This window comes from Gambusia affinis, linkage group LG22, assembly GCF_019740435.1.
Source record: "Gambusia affinis linkage group LG22, SWU_Gaff_1.0, whole genome shotgun sequence".
NCBI lineage: Eukaryota > Metazoa > Chordata > Actinopteri > Cyprinodontiformes > Poeciliidae > Gambusia > Gambusia affinis.
The window spans coordinates 15,433,609-15,452,699 of record NC_057889.1 but is presented as its reverse complement, the minus strand read 5'-3'; the positions used below and the strand labels follow the sequence as shown (position 1 = coordinate 15,452,699).

Below are 19,091 nucleotides of genomic sequence, written 5' to 3'. Positions count from 1 at the left end.
TTTTTCTGCATCCACTTAAGTTGCTTTAGCTCTTGCAGCTTTTCTGGGTCAGACCCACCACGTTCATGTATCCACTCACTTTTTCCCCAACTCCGATCAGCTGAAATGTAAAAAATTTGTAGAAGTTAAACGTAGAAAATCCAGGGGAATGACAATTATTGAAAAGTCCCTTATTGCTTGGCGGGGAGGTGGGATGGAAAAAGAACGTATTTAATAATCAAATTCTGCCCCATTTCAGATTATTCTGAATTATTAAAGAAATCCTCAAAGTGTTCTGAAAAGACACTTTCTTATCCTTCACCCACATAGCAGGGAGTCTAATTCCTGACCTCTGTCTACGCCGGAAAAGCAGAGGTCAGTCGGACAGCTGCTGCTTCCCGTCTCTGGGAACCGCACTGCGGATCAGGTCCCAGTTCCAGTCGGAGGGCGGCGGTCCTCAGCTGGAGCAGCAGGTGGGACAGAACAGCTGTATGAGAGCAAGGCCATGGCTGAAAAATGAAATCACCTGAAAAAGGGCGAACATTGAACAGGACCCACACCGAGACGCCTGGGAGAAAAATTACAGAAACACCTTACTTTCTGACTATAAGAGCCAAACAGGGTGCTAGTAATCAGAATTACATCACTGTGATGCTCTGTTAATTGTTTTCATGTCCGCGATTAAAATTCCAAACTAAGCTAATTCCCACACTTTAAGCTGCCGCAGATGCATTGTGGGTAATGCTTCTGGCTCCAGTAGCCTGACGTAACAGAGCAGAGTGATTTACGTGACCCAAAGGGCCAAACAGGTGCAACTCTGTTCAAGAAGGCAGAGATGAACTCCACAGTCAGCGCAGCGCAGTTTTTTCTTTTCCACCACTGACTGTGTGAAAGTGCCACACCCCAACAATATGCAGCTTACAATGTGTTTCCACTGACAACGTAATAGCGCAAATTGGAAATACCAAACATGCCAAATCTGAAAAAAAAAAAAAGTATTTTTTTTATTAAAAGTCTTTTGTGTAAGGATGAGATTTTCGGCTGCATCTAAATTTGTGTAAAAACGAAAACAAAAATGCGATAGAAACACTTTTTTCACCTCACTCAAGTCATGTGATCAACAACCGGTTTTTACTACTGACGGAAAAGACGAAGAAGACAACAGGAAGTGGTTTCTGAACAACTTACCACAAGAACAAACCTATTCACATGTTATCTTAATTGCACTTTTAATTAAAGGAAACATCTAAATTACGGAATTGTGTCATTGTTTTTTTTACATTAGGAGAATATTGAATATTGAAGTTTTGTGTACACTTGCCATAAAAACACAGCTATTCAGAAGTTCAGAAAAAAAAATCTGGAACTATTGCAATTAGTAAACCTCTTGGGGTATTGTGCAATACTTTGGTAATGAGGAACCTTTCTTTTTATAATCCATCATTTAACATTAAACAAGCTGATTTAATTGCCACCCTGCAGCAGCTATGATTTCATCTGGTTTCTTGGCTTTTTATCTCTTTTCTCTATATATTCAATACACATTCTGTCTACTTTGAAAGGTAAACATATGTGATATTTACTGACCATATAAATTTGTGGTGTATGGTGGGGAAATAAAATCTTGGATTAATTTTACACAAACGTAGACTACTTACAATGCAAACAATGAGATGTTTATTTCAGAAGCGCTTCAGAGGAAGGAGTCATCATGAGGGAGCGGTCAACCAATCAGGAGCAGACTTGGGGAACTTAAAGGCTAAGGCATTTTAGACAGCCAATAAAAAGAAGATCACTTAAAACATGTTATCCAACTGACTAAAAGTTCACATTCAAAGTGTCATACATCAAAATTGTTGATGTATGAAAAATGGGCTTTTATTTGCTTAAAATGTTTAGCACTACTTAAACCAACAGCTTATTAGACCCATTTAATTTGTGTCAAAATAAATGTTCTTCAATAATGCTTGTATCCCACCAACTGGATTCTAGTGTGATGTACAACAAATGTACAACAAATCAGGTTACAAAAATACAAAATGACTTGAGGTTGGTTGTGGAGGATGAAAGGTCACCAGTCTGTGTTACATTATAGCATATTTGCTCTATATGTAGCAGTGACAATCTGGGAAGTCTGAAGATTTACAGCAAATGTCATTTACTTTAAAAATATGAGATGCAACGGTAGATTTTTGCTTTTGTGGCAAGGTTTTCCCCCCAGAAAACTTGCTAAGCCCAGGGGTTGGGCGCCAGGGCAGCCATTCATCCAGCGCCGCGTCGGGTTTTTGAGTTAACAAATGTTTAAAGTTGACAAGGTAATTTGAAAATATCACTTGACAATTATGTGTTATTAAAAGATTGGAAGACCTGAACACCAACTATAAAGTCTTAAAAAATGCAAATATATCTTTAAAAAAATAATAATGAATAAAAAAGAAAGCAATGCTAAGCCTGGTGGGGGCAGAAGTAAAGTCTGGTAGCCCGCCAGGCTTACAATACACTGGGGTACACCATGGGTGGTGTCCTTAGGCAAAACCCTACAATCAAAAAGTGATTCTTAGACTTTAAAACAAAATAACACAAATCCAGCTGAGACTCAGTTCTGGAAATTTATTTGTATTTGTGATGGTTTACAGAGTAATTTTCAAAGGAATGTTCTGAATAGCCCAAAAACAAGACACACAAATGTATTATCAGGTATGTAAGTGAACTGCACATCAAGAGTGTCTAAATTGTGGATTACATCTTTCAAAATAGTGTTGGAGGAAAACAAACCTTTTACCTTCAGTCGACACTCCTCATCTAAATTTTAATCCATCCAGAATTGCTTTAACATATGGGTAAAAAAAAAATACAATCCAAAACCTCGAACAGCTAGGTAGAAACAATAAATAAGTGAAAATTGTTTGTTTGTAATCTCCATGGGTATTTTCTTCATTTTAACAGACATAGCAGTCTGATTGCATAAGAAACACTTTTAGTGATGAACAGATGATTCCAAGACGTCATCTTGAGAAAATTCTGCTGACTTCAGCAGAATTTCTCCTGATTCACAGCCAATAAAACTATTGAAAGTGCGAAGATACACGTACAGCGTTGTGACCGATGACATGTCTGCATTTGATATCTCAGCCCTGTGTTCATCTAATTATTAATAGCATGTGCAACTGCAAATCAATAAGGGATTGCTGCTACATTTACTATCTTAAGTGGAATGCTGTTGAGATTTCATTCATTATGGTGGGAATTTATGGATACATGCAAACCAGGACAACACAAATTAGCGTTTGAAGTCTTACCTAGTTGACATTCAAAAAAATCTGTGTGTGACGTCAACACATCAGTCCGAGAAAGTGTCGCGGTGTTAAAGATTACCGAACTGTTGAGCGAAAAACTATCTGGCCACGTGTCACTTCTCCATGGAGTACGCTCTCTTCATCAGTGGAGGAGGCGTCTTCCCTGCCTCGTAGAACGACTCAGGAGGTGGGGAGCTCAAGCAGCACCAGTCCGGGATCCGTCCAGTCTGGTTGTAGTAATCCCGGGACACCGACCTGCTGCCCAGAATGTCCTGAAGGGCCCCAAAGATGGCGCCTGGGGGGGGGGTTCAGGAGAAAGTCAAAACAAAGGTTTAGAGAGGGAACAACAGATGTCGAAAAGAACGCATTTGGAGCTCTGAAAAGTAGCTGACTGAGTCGTTTCTCCTAAGTGCTGATTTTGAAGAAATATTTTATCCACACAGCCATTTTTTTTTTTTTATCAATCTGCTCACTTAAAGAGTCAGCAAGAAAGCAGGAAATAACACTGAAAATGCTTTTTTGGTAGAGTACCTCCGAGCCAGGCGGTGCCGTTGGGCTTCGCCGGTGGGGAGTGGATGCGGAAGTTCTTGCTAGCCAGCACGTTGCTGTACTTGGGTTTCTCCACCAGGAGGCGTATCTCAGCCAGCAGGCGGTGCAGGAAACCGGGAAGCATGGCGGTGCCTCCGATCACCACCAGGTTCTCGGAGAGCACTTTACGCGTGTCAATGGGGCACTGAGAACAAAAAAAAAAAGGTTAATAAAAATAAAAACTACAACATCGGTGTGATACACTGCGCTTGTTAAATGACAGCGTACCTTCACCAGAGCGTCGAGGATCAGAGTCGCCACACTTTTCTCCTCGTTGTCCTGCTCAAACAGGATCTCCATCACCGAGTCCCTGCAAGACCGGACAAAATAACTCTGGTGCAGAAAAAAAGGATTCCGTGGAAAATTGCAATTTCTAGTCCTGGGAATTCTGGATCAACTGAAAACACTCAAAACCCGATTTTAGCTTGCTTTGTGTTTTTTTTTTTTTTTTTTTTATGTAAAATTTTATTTTGAATAATTCTTTGATATTTTTTTCTAATTCAAGGAAAAACCAGGCAGCCAAGCTCACCTATTACTGGCAATTTAAGTTACAGAATTTGATGCACAAACCTGTTTTTGTTTAAATATAAACTAATGGAACCTTTCATAATTGTTTTAAATAAATGCTACATTTATTTACAGTCTTTTCCTCTTGTCAATCACATAATTTAACCATAATTTCTAGACTAAATATAAAATATTGGTTTCTGAATTAAAGAATTGTTTCTGAATCGAATTGTTAAGACACTGAAAGTTTTGAAACGACACGGTCCAGACAGTAACTTACATGTTCTTCAGTGAGAAACACCACAAGAACTTGCTTAAGTTGATATAAAACGGCAAAAACTGAAACCAGATGAAAAGATCTGAAGATTACCTAATAGATCCTTGAACATGCAGGATTTTCTCTCCATCCAGAGGATAGTCGACATCCGGAGGAGGGGCTGGACGCTGCAAAGATACACAAGTTACACAGATTTCAGGAAACCTCACGACATCTAGGGTCCTTTTAGATTTATTTTTTGTGCATCCAAACATTCTGAGGAACCAAAACAGCGAAATGAAACCAGCGCAGCAAACACTCCTCTTACCTCAGCCGTACCGTCCAGGTTAAATTTGGCCTGCTGGATCTTGAGGCCTCTCTGCAAATCGCTGACAAAACATGTTCTGGCTGCAAGAAACAAGGCAGCACACATAAATCAATACACTCCTTCCGTGAACATCAACAATCTACTCAGACTTCTGAACTGAGGTGCTACTTGCAGACAGGCTAGGTCACCTATTAACAGCGTATGTGAAGAGAATTAAGCAGAAACAATGTCTTAATACCAATCTGATCTGTATAAACCACCCCGTGATAGAATTACGGCAGCAGCAATGCCTCGATGTTGAGTTATGCGACTCTGAAATGCTGATTTTTTGGGGGGGCTGAAATATTATGTCTCTTACATAATGCTGTAGCTGGTCAATGATCTTCATTAAGGAAAAGTAGAAAGTGCCAGTTAAACTCACCCTTTATGTCCTCCACTGTTTCTTCTGGGATGGTTCCTGAGGACAACACAGATGCATCACTTTTTATTGCACCACTAAATTAGACTTATGACGTGAATCCAAAGTGACACTGCTGCAGAGATGAATTATAACTACTTGGTGTTATATTTAATTAGGATTCAAAAACAGCAGGGACGGCTGCCATCTCCTAACCAGCAGCAGATGGACTTCAGAGTACGTGTCAGTCTTTATTTTTACAACTTAAAAAAAGAAAAGGATCAATACATTTATTTGAGGTCTGCTGCAATTTCCGCAAAGACTTAGGAAATTATTCAGCATGCTATGTTTGTTTTTTGTCTTTTTATTATTATCGATTTGAAGAATACAGTTTGGTTACCTTTGCTAAGAAAAAGAGGAAACGCCAACACAGACTTTGTGAATGCATAATTTAAACAAAAAAAAAGCAAGGGATTCACGGGAACGTTGAGCGGAAACAAGCCCTTCGTATGAATAGTGAATGATGCATTATGGGTCGCAGACATTTTTAGCCTAAGCTGCCTGTCGTTACCGATGACGGCCGGTACGCTCTGCCCAGTGGAGGTGTCCGTGTCCACGGTGCACTGCTCCACGAGAAATCCGCTCAATTCTCTGCAATAGGAAAACACGACGGAAACAACAAACAACGCCGCTTTAAATTAACCCTGACTGGCAAAACCGCCACAGTGAATTAAGTGCAAAATAAAATATTAACAGGCAACGAGGTACTGACTTGTGAATGGCTTTCCCTCCAAGAGGCAGAGCCTCCCAGGCCGGGAGGATCGGCGTGCACTCATAAATCTAATGCAGCAAAGTTAAGGTTGCTTTCAGAAAAGCACGCGCAGTAAATCTTGGTTGTTGCTTTATAAAAAGAGAGAGCAGTACAACCTTATTCACGAAAGAAACAGAGAAAGTAAATTAATCCCAACCTTCTTGCTTACAATGAAAATGCTGCTGAAATGTGGTGAAGAACGCAGGTAGAATATTGCTTAATGTTACAATTAAGTGCTATTTCATAAAATTGAATTGTCAAAGTGTAAAACTGATCTGGATTTATGCTAAATGATCTACTGACATGATGCATTTTCCTGGACGATAATCGATAATATTACTGTTTATCGTACTTTCGGCAATAAGCGATAATATTGTTGTTTTGAGACCATTTTCAAGTAGTATATTGGTAATGGCATAACAATGCACGTTTGCTCTCTTAAAAACAGCTAAACTTTAACTTTGTGGGGGAAAAAACCCCCAGAAAAAAACCAACAACTCACCACTGTAACTGGGAGGCGTTTTAAATATCCCAAATAAAACACAATCAGAAATCATGACTAAAATGTCTCTGTAAGCAAAATTAACCTTAAAGGAAAATTAATCATCAGAACGGAAATGTCTGAGGTCATTTTAACTTAACATGTGATTAACTGAGAAATCCTTATTGCGACAAGATTACTAATAATCTCTTAACAAATATCAAAATTCTCATTGTTTCCCCTTAAACAATCTGCATAAACATCACTTTACAGTCTTGCTGTCTGTTGTTTTGGATTACTCAATAACACCAAAAATAAGTAAAGGATACAGGCATCACGAGTGTCTCTGTGTATCCACAGTCCATCACTAGAGCAGAGTTGATGCCTAAAGTCATGACGGCCATCAGGTGACTGGGAGCGAACAGCACAGAGGGCACCTGGATTGAAAACAAAACAGAAAATTTACTGTCGAGCTAAAGAGTTAAACCCCGAGTCCAAATGTCTGCAACGCAGAAGCATCAGATATGTTTTCACTCCATTCATTACGAGTGAGCATGTACAGCTTTGTGAAGCAGAGAGACTGAACAATCACATTTACTATCTTAACTGTTACACCAAGCATCTGTAACAACAATGGTTGTCTTTTGTGGTACCTCAAACTGTTTGAAGAAGACCTTGGTGAGCGTCTCCCTGAACTGGGATGGGCAGAGGATGGACTCGATGATCACCACTCTTCGGTCGCGAGGGTTCACCAACAGGTGCCTGATGGGGGACAGATTCTAATTTGATGAGGCTGCATAACTCAGTTACAATGCATCATCACTGCTGGGAATCATCTATGATGTTTGGTTACTGTAACAACACAACAGTTTTGAAATGAGCACACTCGTTGCAGGAAAAGCACGTCACCTGAAGTACAATATGTGGATAAACTCTTTGAGGATGGCATAAAGCTCTTCTGTGTTGATATTGTACTGGACCACTTTGATGGCCTGCATGAGACAGCACACAGCATTAAGACGCACATCTCGCTAACCCACAGACTTGATTAGTTACAGTAAATCATGAGAGTTACCTGCTGTTGTCCCGGTTTCCGGATCTCGCTCGGAATTATGAACCTGGGCCCCGTTTCCCCTGCAAAGCCGCATCTGCAGAAAACAAGTTATTTCAACACAGCTGGTACGTACGTTTATAAATATGACAAATTTAGTAAGATTTACAACTAAGCCTTCTTTTGACTTCAATATGGGCACATGGCACAAATCTTCTGCCACTCATTGCAAAGATGGAAATAAAAAAATCTTAAAATACGTTTTCTTGCAGTAGACTAATCTCACACTACAAAAATTCAGAAAGATTTGCTCGCTGCCTTAACCTATTATACTATTATCATAATTTAAAAATAATGAAGTAATCTTTTTCCACAATTTTTAAAGTACTGTGTGCACTCAGTGAAAAAAATACAAATTGAAATTGGAGTTGAACATTACCAAATGAATAAAAAAATTACCAAGAACAATTTTAATTTTAAAGTATCTGCTATCAACAAATTAACACTAGGTCTCTGTGTCCTACGCTGTATAACCCACAAAGGAAAGCATTGTATAAAAGAGGAGAGCAGTCCACTTGATCTGCATGTGACTTCAAATCCTTTGACCTGCTAAATAAATATCTGAATGACATTTTTAGGGCGTTGTGTTAGGTCAATTGGAAAAACTGCCAGTACATTACGGAGCTTGCATATGTAAAACATACACAATTAAAACGTTTCGACCAACATTCCATATTAGTTAAACAAAACAGATAGCATTTTGAAGGGTTTTGTTTTCTGCTTACTAATAATTCCACCTAGTTGTAGCTAAAACTGTCAGCTACAGCTATGTTAGCATTAGCTAATAGGCTTGGCATATTAGAGAAACTCACTACCTTGTAACTTGAATATATATGGCCCAATTCCATTGCTAGCCACAAACATTTAAATTCATCTTATCCTTGATACATCGTAATAACGAGAGAATCAACAATATGGGCAGAAAAAAGCTAAATGTTAGCATGCTAACCTGGTAGCGGTAGCCTGTTTTGCTAACAACGCATACTCACTTTGTGTATGCTGCTCCTAAATCAATCACAATGGCAGTCTTCTCTCCTCCACTTCCTAACCCATCAAATATTGGCATTTTACTATTTTAATTCAGAAAATGGTTTTAGCTATTAACGCTAACAGTCACGGCTTTGCATCGCATAATAAAAAACTTGTTGTCTTTCTCTTAGCCTGGACTGCCTCTTCACAGACCGGAGAAACTGCAGGAAAAATACGCAATTGGGAGGCAGAAACTCAATAATATGCTCGAGTCAGGGAAAGTTTTATGTCCAGTAATGTCACTTTATAATAGTATTGTTCAATTTGTAAAGTGCCATCCACAAAAACAGAATGCATTACAGATTTAAACTTAAAAAGCAAATCCTACATGTTAAATCTCTAGTTTCCATGAAGCGCTGAAACGCATCTGTTGTCTTGGTAACGTTCTTCTACAATCTGTCAAAAAAAAAAGAAAGTACTATTGATTCCTTTTTCTTAATAACTATTATTTCCATGAAACTGTTTTAGAGATGCAATTAAGATGTAATCCTGGGATCAGTAGAAACAGCTCCACACCTTCAAATATCTTGACTTATTTTGCTACGTCACCTGTTTAGTGTCCTGGTTACAGCTGACCTCATTTCCTCAGACGCAGACACAAACGCAACTACTTGTTATCACAGCTGCCAAAACAAGTTATTAACAATAGATAAATAAATAAAACTTTTATCTGACCACCTAATATTGAACTTTAAATAATATCTCAAATATTTGAGCAAATTGGTTGCATGTGGCATAATATGCGTAAAATCAAGCTTATGTTGCAATCTATTTGTCAGCTTGCAGTCAGGGTTCAACGAAATGACTAAAAAAGAATGTTAGTTATAGAAAAGCGTCAGCTTCTTACACATTTTGATAAATTACAACCACAAACTTCTGTGTTTTATTACGACTTTAGGTCATAAATCATCACATAGGCTACTTGCATATCTAAACCCTTTTTCTTGCTCCGATTGGATGTTTGGAGCGGCTGTCCCGTTGCCCCATTCTCAAGCGTTGTACATGTTGCCAAGTTAAGCTTCTTTCCACGGTTGCCCCTGTATTTAACTCCACCCATCCTCTCCACAACTCTCAACATCTCTGCCCCTGTTGATAGGTCAATCCCCCGCAGCGTGATGCTGCCACCACCACCTGGAATCTGAAGAACGAGCACGAAATAAGAGAGATGTGCTCTCGCAGAATAAAAAAGAAAAAAAAAAGAAAATCAAGACACGGATTTTTTTTCTTTTCCTCGCAGGCTTAATGCATTTAAGTGGCAGGAGACGGACGGAGACAGTCTGCCTCTCTCCAGCTTGGTTTCTACTCCACCACACTGAATTCAGCCCGTTTGGTAACGCAGCATCAATTTTGGCATTCTCCTACACACTGCAAGAGAAACCTCGGCGGCGTCCATGCGCAAGAAGACCCACCATGAGCTCTGAAAGGTATTCTGGTTTTATTTATTTATTTTTTTCAGCGCTGCATGCGACCATCGACAGGCAGCTTGTGATGTCGAGGGTGTTGCGGTCTCAGGAGGGCTGATTCTGAGCTGTCACACCGGAGAAATGTGACTCAGTACCGCAGTGGGGAATTTGTTTACAGTCCAGGTGCTGGCGTGGCCGTGTTGTCAGGTGGTGGGAGGTGGTCTGCACGCGCACACTGACAGGGCCGATCGATTATATTGATCGAATCGATTGCAAGGGCATGGAAAGTGGGGTGGATTGAAGCATTGGTCTTATGCTGCATCGAATGGGGCGATATATATATCAGTATATATATATATATATTTTCTTCTCTCTTGCCTGAGACAGCAAAAAAATTGAGTATCAACCTGTTATGTTATTGCACAAATCAGGCAGGGTTAGCTTTTGCATTTGGTATTGGGTGTATTTCTATATATGTTGCAACGATCTGCATTGAAGCATCTGAAGAGGATCCTATAGCGGTGCTATTTATAGCAGAAGTGAAGCGGGGCTGAGGATTGCTGTGTCAGATTTCCTCTCGTTTTCTCCATCTGTTTCCCACTTTCCCTCTTCTTTTTCTTCTTCCTCCTTCTTATTTTCTTCTATTTTCACCCTGTTTACTCACTCACTCATACCCACCTGGGCGAAGCCATGAGTCTGCAGCCTCACAAAAAAAGAAAGAAAGAAAAAAAGAAAAAAGAAAATTAAGATTTCTACCTCATCGCCCAAAAATTATTCAGCATTTTCTAACTGATCACAACTACTGAGTACTAAAACAAAACAAAACAAAAAAATGCTAATTAGCTTGTCTGTGAGTCTCGTGCTTTTTAGAGTTGTGATGACATGACACTGTCATTTACTGTTAATCTAATTAAGAGAACGGAGAACCACGACTCTGACGCATCCATCCATTTTCTAACGCCCTTGTCCCCTAGTGGGGTCGGGCTGCTGGTGCCTATCTCCAGCTGACGTTCCGGGCGAGAAGCGGGGTTCACCCTGGACAGGGCGACACACAGACTGACACTCACGGGAGAATTTGGAAAGCAGTCATGTTTTTGGACTGCGCAGCGGGAGCCACGCATGCACAGGGAGAACATGCAGAATCCGTGCAGAAAGACCCCGGGCCAGGGAATCGAACCCATGACCTTCTTGCTGCAAGGCAACAGTTCTAACAACTGCGCAGCCGATTTTGAAGCAAATGTATTTTATTATGGTGAATGCAGATGCAAAGAAATATGGTAAATGGCATATTGTATCACCCCGTGACGGGTGAAGGCATGCTATTATGCTCCTTGATTTTTAAAAATGCTTCTTCTTATTAAAGAGCCTTCCCTAACATGTTATGCCTCGTCATCCCTGGTTTGTGCCGGAGCCACATGTCTGCCTAGTAACACCACAAACGACCAGCAGACAGCCGTTCCTCCCACCTCTTTTCAAGCCTGCCAGCATTTATTAATTCGCTGCTGTCTGTCAACAGGCGCTGAGAAGACACAGAGAAGATGATGTCCTCTATTCTCCAGGCGCTCCTCCTGGCAGAGGCCTGCCTCTACGTCTGCGGGGCCCCCACGTACGTCCCCGGCTTCACCCGGATGCAAGACAGCTCCTGCGAAGAGCGCTGCACAACAGACCGGGTGGCGTACACCACAGAGTCTGCTCCCTTGGAGAAAGAGCGCGTTACCAGCTTCATGCTGGATGTAGGCGCAGGAGGAGGGACTGGCCCACATGGAAGGCCGGAGGGGATAGGTCCAGTGACGCAGGCGAGAAACGGGGTCAGCGCCACTGGAAGATTTGGGTTGAGCAAGGCTGGTCGAAAGGAGACCGAGCGCGAACCTGAGGAGGAAGATGTAGATCTTGTAAAGGAGGACAAGCCTGTGGGTCCAACAGATGGGAGACAACAGGTGGACACCGACATGAACACCCACACGCGGACCTCAGGTGGTTTCTGGGCCTCCATTGCGCCGCAGACGGACTCTTCCTACAGCCAAACGAGCAAACAGGGCGGAACAGACGCGACCAAGTCGTCCGCTTTTGATTCTGGACAGGATGGATACTCTGAAGCGACCTTGCAGTCTTCTCCAAACACTCTCCTCTGGTCCCCAAAACCGGTCTCCCTTAGTCCCGTCCCTGCGTTACTGGTCACTCCTCGGACTTCCACACAGCCGTCAGCGTGGGGCCACGATCGACCAACGAAATCCTCGCCTTCCTTTCTCCTTCTACCTGAAATCGGCCCGCTGAACATGATGCCCAGAGACGACGGCCTGGAGAGTCTGTGGACCGAGGCGACGAGACCTGCAGGAGGTAACGATTCAAAAGTTCAGCAACACCCCCCCCCCACCCCCGCCCAAAAAAAAAAAATAAATAAAATTTGTTCAGTTTGGGTCAAGCTTTCTCCTTCTTTTTAAAATCGGCTTCAAAGCTTCGGTCTTCCAGTCATTATCACTGAGAGACGAGACATTTTCCAACTTGCTTCATTATTCTCTGAGAAGTTTCATTAAAAAACGTGGCAGAAATAAATAAATAAATATATAGGCTATATATATATATATCTAAAAAAAAAAATTCCCTTCTCACCCACCGCGGGTGGTGATTCTTCTTCCTCTTAGCTCGGGTCCTCTACCAGAGGCCTGGGAGCTTGAGGGTTCTGCGCAGTATCTTGGCTGTGCCTAGGACTGCACATTTCTGGACTGAGATGTCTGATGTTGTTCCTGGGATCTGTTGTATGTATATATATATATATATATATACACATATATATATATATATACACATATATATATATATATACACATATATATATATATATATATGAAAAGTGTGTGTAGAGGCAGAGATTGGCTTTGATGGTTGGGAAAGAAAGCGGCTGCTTTTCCACGCTCCACTTTGAACCCCAGCTGGGACTCATGGCAGTCTAATTACTTTCTATTCCTGACTCAAGTTAGAAAAAAAAAGAGAAAAGAGAAGAACAGCCAGGAGAGGGTTAGTGGCAGGATTTGTTACAAGAGCCAGGCAGATTGTTATTATTATCTTGGGGATTTGGTTCATTAAGGGGAAAATAACACCCAAATTAACAAGAAGTAATCCCCCCTTCTTGTTGTACCATTGATAAGAATTGATTGTTTTTGGGTTTTTTTACGTGAGGAATTTTGTTCCACTCTTCTTCTGCTTTAATTCACCCGTATTTTGGAGTTGATTTGAGAATAAAGGGACCGCTGGAAGTTTGTGTCACAGTATCTCAATTTGATAAAAACATGTTGTTTTTTTTTAAAAGAAAAAGTTGAAAGTTTAATACCAGATTTAATAAGATATTTACAAATATATAGGCATTATTGAGTTTTCTGTAGATTGGGTCATGGTGTTTTTCTTTGCCGTCTACTTCACGTTGTGTGACAGGTACTATTAGTGATTTCTTGATTCGCCTGAACGTCCACTACATCAAACCTACTTGTGAAAATGTGATTTACTACTTTTAATTGATTTATTTGGCAATGCTTACAGTTATATTTATAGACAATCAGACTGGTTTGGATGTTTTCCCCCTTATTTAAAAAAAATTATATATATATATATATATATATATATATATATATATATATATATATATATATATATATATATATATATATATATATATATATATATATATATATATATATATATATTGTAATTTGACAATTACTTTTGTATTTAGTCAAGTTATGTTTTTCTGATATTAGAAGTTGTGTGACGACGATCTAAAACATTTAATTTAGACAAAACGTAAATCGGAGAAATTTGTAAGGGGCTGAATACTTTTTCACAGTGATGTCTGGTCTGAGAAATATTTATTTCAAAAATGGGAGGAAAAAAGGAAATGAAGTCGACCAAAAGCCCCAGTCCCCAAAAGTGACAGCATGTGAAAGGATTATTGATGTGATATGGATATTAGGGCTACATTAGACATGTTATAAGGAATAAGTGCACTATTTTTTTCTCAAATAGCATTTAAAATTTTAATTTTATTGTGTATGATGGAGTGCCATAACTTGTAGAAAGTGTTTTGAAACCTTTTCCAAGCAGCTTCACCCACATCATAAATATTACACATGTATCTGCTGATCCATACAGTTCATTTTTTCTTCTCAAACAGAAAACATACATATTTTATTTCAGCTGTCAGATGATTTTTTGCTCAACAGACTGTAGGATTTGTGAACATTACTACTTCATTTAGTTTTTATTTCTAGAGTTAAATCCAGCATGATCACAACACATTATCAGACTGCGTTATTTATCTTAATGTTCCAAAAACATGTGACCTTTATATATTAAATGTTGATTTCAATGTTAGCACCCTTCTCTATGGTGCTGCTGTAAAAGTATTCAGAAACCCTCAAACATTTTGGGATTTTATGTGACAGAGCAACACAAAAGAGGGAATAATTGTGAACATGAAGGCAAAATAATACATAACTATCAACACTTAATATGACAAAAATCTGAAAAGTGAGTTGTGCTCTCATACTCAGTATGAGCACAGTTGAGTATTATCTGTTTTACATTTCATGGACAGCAGTTTGTTGGCGTTGTCAAATAAAATTCATTAAACGTTTTGGGCTGTAAGGGGTCAAGATATATATATAAAGTACCTTGTATTTCTGCTCTTGTATTGCCTCAAACTCCAGCAGACACGGCGGTCCCGCTCTCTCAGGACGAAGCCACAGAGGCCACCATGTCTTCAGAGGCCCTGCCTCTGATCTTCGAGCCATTTGAAGACGCCACAGAGGAGGGACCAGCCGGAGCAGTGGCGGCGGCGGTCTCCCAGGCACCGGTCGGGTCTCCTGGCGCCATGGCAACCAGGCTGCCACCCACGTCAGAGGCGGACCCGGACCAGCTGGTGAACTCTGACAGCGATGGCCCCTCCAGAGAGCCACCGGCTCTTCTGTCCGAATGGACTTCACCTTGGCAGGCGTCCGGCTCGGAGCTGCTGGAGCCGGTCGGCGCCGGTACCGCTGCCTCACAGCGGCAGGTCCAGACTGAGCAGGAGGAAGACCCTCTAGGGACAGGTGAGAAAGGATGGATGAATCTGAAGGTCAACAAAACCAATAACTTTATGTATGAAACACAAGGACGTCATTTCGCTGAAAGGATGTAATGCTTGAAGCATCTATCGACCAGAGGCGTATCCACAGGGAGACCATGGGGGCAAAGCCTTGCCACCTCCCAGCCCCCACCACCACCAACTAACAAATTTCATGACTTTAAAATTTACACTTAAAACTCTAAACTCATTTTTTTGTCCAGAAGCCTCCTGTAGCCTTAAAATTAAAGATTAATTCTGCAAAAATACATATTTATAGGCGTAATTATAATTCCAAATTCAATAAATGAATCTGACAAGTCAAACTAGCAGACGTGGGTAAAATTATACTCAATGAAAAAGTAGCAGTACTTTGACATATTTTTACTCGAATAAATGTAAAACGTAGCCGTCCAGGAAATTACTTGAGTCAGAAAGTAAATGCTAGAAAGAGTAACGAGTGCTTGTTCAATCAGAAAACCTAATTTAATATCTAGAAATGATATTAGAATGACAAAGTAGAAAGATGTGTGCAAATTCTGGTATTTTAGGCTGCTCTTTGAAAAGATAGAACAAATAATTATGAAATAACTAAAGGGAAAGAGCATTTATACCTAAAGTGTCCAAGTGACAGTGGTACAATAAATTGTTTTTCTTGTCTTTTGGGCATTTTGTCGTCTCTACTTACGTACATAAAGTTTTTTTTCTTTCACATTCTTCGCTGAGGAGGACCTCTGCCATTCCCTTCGCTCTCCAACCCCCCTGTAAACATTCCTAGATCACTGCTTCTGTTTATCAACTGCAAATTGTAATTCTTGTAAAATCGTCCTGGATATTCAGGAAAAGCGCAGCTAACATTAAACGTAAACATCAAGCAAAGTCTAACAGGCCTATTTTTGATACAGGAACTGTGAGGACCACAAGCTCGGAAGCAGGAACATCCCGCCAAAACACAATAACAACCATTGCGAGCCATCAGCTCCTGCACAAATCCAGAACGGGAATAGAGGAGATGGAGTCTGAGGGTAAGTCACATTTACTTCTAAATTTATTTATGTTTATTGACAAAATTGTTACGGTTTTTTTTCTTCTTCTTCAGAGGACCTGGATGAAGAAGAAGACGACGAGAACTCTGAGGAATCGGTGGAAGAAGACAGTGAAGAAGACCTAACAGAAGCGCCAGAAACGTCCTCCACGCAGCCACCGTACAGCCTAATCCCTCCGCCGCCGGTCTGGGTCCAGCGCAACCAAGGGCTGAGTACGAGCGCACAATAACACCTTTTCAAAACTAAAAAAAAAAAAAAAAAAAATAGCCCCAGGATGTGTTTATCATGTAAGCATCGTCTTCTCCTGCTTCTTTTTTTATTCTAGTGCGCAGCTGGGCAGAGCTGATCAGAGAAAAGGTAAGACTGCCCCCTGCTGTCTTCATATGTCACCTGGTTTTTAGGTCTCCACGCATGTTCTCAAAATTAACTAATTATTTAGTTCAGTACAGTTCAGATTATAGAAATTAAAGATTAAATTGCATGAGAACATTAAAAAAAAAACCCACAGAAAAACCACCTGCTGAGTGTTCACCTAAATCAGTGTTTCTAAAACTTTTTCAGGCCAAGGACCACTTAACTAATTTAACAGTTACCGACCACCTAATTTGAAACTGTCACCGCGATAACGCATGAAAATATTAGTCTGTCAACTCACGTATTATTGTTTTCTTTGTTCACCCAAATTAAAAGAGTAGTGCTGTTTGCAGCTTTTCTTTTGAGTAACCCAGTTTTCCATCATTATTTTTTAACACAGTCCTTTGGTAAGCTAGCTGTAGCATCGCACATTGAGCTGACGTCACGGCAAATAAACGGTCGTTTTACATGCAGTACCTCGCGGACCAGTAAGGGGCGCCCGCGGACCACCAGCTTGAGAAAGACTAACCTAAAGTGATGTTCAAGAAGATCGGTAATCGGATTTGTGTGGATTTCTGGATCCACACAAATCCAGAAATAGCCGCAGAAATCCACAGCTCAGAGGGAAGAACTGGTTCACAAGAAAGGTTTTGGTTGTTCACTCTACACGTCTGACGTCTACGGAAGTCTGGCAAGAAGAAAACCACTGTTGACAGACAGCCATGAGGGGTTTGCCACAGGCAGTGTAGGGACACTGAAGACACTGGTGTTACACCCAAATGAGACCAAAAAATGTACGTTTTAGAGTCAAATGTGAAGAAACCAGTTTCTGCTCTCAATCAAGGACTTCTTTTTCACTTTCCTCTCAATGAACAGACATATTTATAGAGCACATGTGTCAAACCCAAGGTCCGCCGTAGCTCTTTATGTGGCCCGCAAGACACCATGTAACATCTATAGGTCCCTGCAGTTTTTTAAAAAACCTGCAAGATTCACACAAAGTCAACAGATCTCCACACTTTTACTTTTCTGATTGTACTACCAATTTTCTCAAAATTTATCAATGACATTGGGTTTTTGATCAATTTGATAAGGCAATTAATACAAGCTTTATTAATCCGAATATCATATAAATGTCCTACAAATATTTATAAATCAGCGTCACAAAAGTTGTGATTTTGATTGCAAAAAAAAAAAGGATTATCAGTGTGAAAACATGTTCGGTATTTAATTTTAAGAAACACTTATTTAAAGCTGAAACAAACAAGCTATTTATTAATATTTTAACAAGTTAATGGATTTTATTAATGCATTGTGGCACAACCGTCCCTTTAAGAACATCCAGATTTTTGATTTGGCCCAAAATGAAAGTTTGACGCCCTTGTATTTGAAAACTGAAGTTCACGAAGTTTTTAAGTCTCTATCCTTCTCCAGGCCGGGTATGTGTCTGGGATGTTGGCCCCCGTGGGCATCGGCATCACCGGGGCCCTGTTGATCGTCGGCGCCCTCTACAGCATCCGAATGCTCCACCGCAAGAGAAGAAACAGCTTCAAACACCAGAGGAGGAAGGCCAGGCAGCCGGAGGTCAGTGCTCCAGTCGTTTCTCGTCTTTGACTGAACAGTTCCTACTTTTCCAACACTTGTTTATGTCTTCCTGCCCAGCAACCCCGGGAGCCTGGCACCAGCTGTCAGGATCAGGCCATGCTGCTGGCTGACAGCTCCGAGGATGAATTCTGAGAGCATTCAGGCTTGTTTTTGTGAGCGATCATCAATAGATGCTCTGCAGTAGGAGCGGTCTGGAAAATGTCTCCGTCAGTATTAACCCCATCAGTCTCGTCTGTTTGGGCACGGCTCATCTGATACGCACAGAAGAAGAAGAAGAAGAAGAAGAAGAAGAAGAAGAAGAAGAAGAAGAAGAAGAAGAAGGGCACATACTGTTTGCAATGTAAACAGAGTGTGTGCGTGGGTATGCGCGTGTGTGTGTATTTGTTTCTAATACCTTGTGGAGACCATTTTCCTGACATATACTACTTTGTGGGGACCCACTGCTCCTTGTGGAGACCGAAGCAAGGCAGAACGCTGTTTTTGGGTCAGGGGTCAGATTAAGGACCAAGGTGTGAATTGAGTTTTGGTTAGGGTTAGGTATGTAATGGTTAGGGTTAGGGTAAAGGTAAGGGTAAGGTTTAGGCTGTAGAAATGAATGGAAGTCAATGGAAAGTCCCCGCAAAGATAGCTGTGCAAACGTGTGTGTGTGTGTGTGTGTGAAAGTTCCTCAAGTTATATACAGTCATTGTAGAAAGAAGGTGCACAAACTTTCAGTTCTTGATATTTAAGTGTATAGAAACACACACTAATTTTCCACTCTGTCCCAGGTTTTTTAAGCAAAGACAAGGCTAAAATAGTCACGGTC

At 40.7% G+C, this 19,091-nt stretch overlaps 2 protein-coding genes across 4 annotated transcripts; one reads left to right on the top strand and one right to left on the bottom strand.

Moving 5' to 3' along the window:
* Window positions 1-2,574: 2,574 nt before the first annotated feature.
* On the bottom strand, window positions 2,575-8,945 carry actr10 (actin related protein 10). Its single transcript, XM_044105982.1, has 13 exons — window positions 8,744-8,945; window positions 7,719-7,791; window positions 7,553-7,635; window positions 7,297-7,405; window positions 6,973-7,080; window positions 6,124-6,191; window positions 5,923-6,002; window positions 5,376-5,411; window positions 4,955-5,034; window positions 4,741-4,814; window positions 4,092-4,173; window positions 3,807-4,008; window positions 2,575-3,570 (listed from the first exon to the last, which is right to left on the bottom strand). The coding sequence occupies exons 1-13, from the start codon at window positions 8,818-8,820 to the stop codon at window positions 3,389-3,391; spliced, it is 1,254 nt and encodes a 417-aa protein (XP_043961917.1). The 5' UTR covers window positions 8,821-8,945; the 3' UTR covers window positions 2,575-3,388.
* On the top strand, window positions 7,781-18,771 carry LOC122824982 (armadillo-like helical domain-containing protein 4). 3 transcript variants are annotated; one of them, XM_044105980.1, is made up of 9 exons: window positions 7,781-7,822; window positions 10,021-10,207; window positions 11,703-12,523; window positions 14,887-15,267; window positions 16,187-16,306; window positions 16,381-16,539; window positions 16,653-16,684; window positions 18,116-18,265; window positions 18,344-18,771. In XM_044105980.1, exons 3-9 carry the CDS (start codon window positions 11,725-11,727, stop codon window positions 18,416-18,418), a joined length of 1,716 nt encoding a protein of 571 aa, XP_043961915.1. In that variant the 5' UTR covers window positions 7,781-7,822; window positions 10,021-10,207; window positions 11,703-11,724; the 3' UTR covers window positions 18,419-18,771. The 3 variants fall into 3 exon arrangements, with proteins under 3 accessions (XP_043961915.1, XP_043961916.1, XP_043961913.1); XM_044105981.1 differs by lacking the exon at window positions 7,781-7,822 and having other exon boundaries at window positions 9,149-10,207; window positions 14,890-15,267; XM_044105978.1 differs by lacking the exon at window positions 7,781-7,822 and having other exon boundaries at window positions 9,150-10,207.
* Window positions 18,772-19,091: the final 320 nt, after the last annotated feature.

Excerpts from the sequence above, each read along its gene's own strand:
- actr10 (XM_044105982.1), bottom strand. The coding sequence starts at position 8,820 with ATGCCAATATTTGATGGGTTAGGAAGTGGAGGAGAGAAGACTGCCATT. Across the intron at positions 7,636-7,718 it reads GGAAACCGGGACAACAGCAG|GCCATCAAAGTGGTCCAGTA; the intron begins GTAACTCTCATG and ends TGTCTCATGCAG. Across the intron at positions 5,035-5,375 it reads AACAGTGGAGGACATAAAGG|CCAGAACATGTTTTGTCAGC; the intron begins GTGAGTTTAACT and ends TGTTTCTTGCAG.
- LOC122824982 (XM_044105980.1), top strand. The coding sequence starts at position 11,725 with ATGATGTCCTCTATTCTCCAGGCGCTCCTCCTGGCAGAGGCCTGCCTC. Across the intron at positions 15,268-16,186 it reads GGAAGACCCTCTAGGGACAG|GAACTGTGAGGACCACAAGC; the intron begins GTGAGAAAGGAT and ends TTTTTGATACAG. Across the intron at positions 16,540-16,652 it reads CCAGCGCAACCAAGGGCTGA|TGCGCAGCTGGGCAGAGCTG; the intron begins GTACGAGCGCAC and ends TTTTTATTCTAG.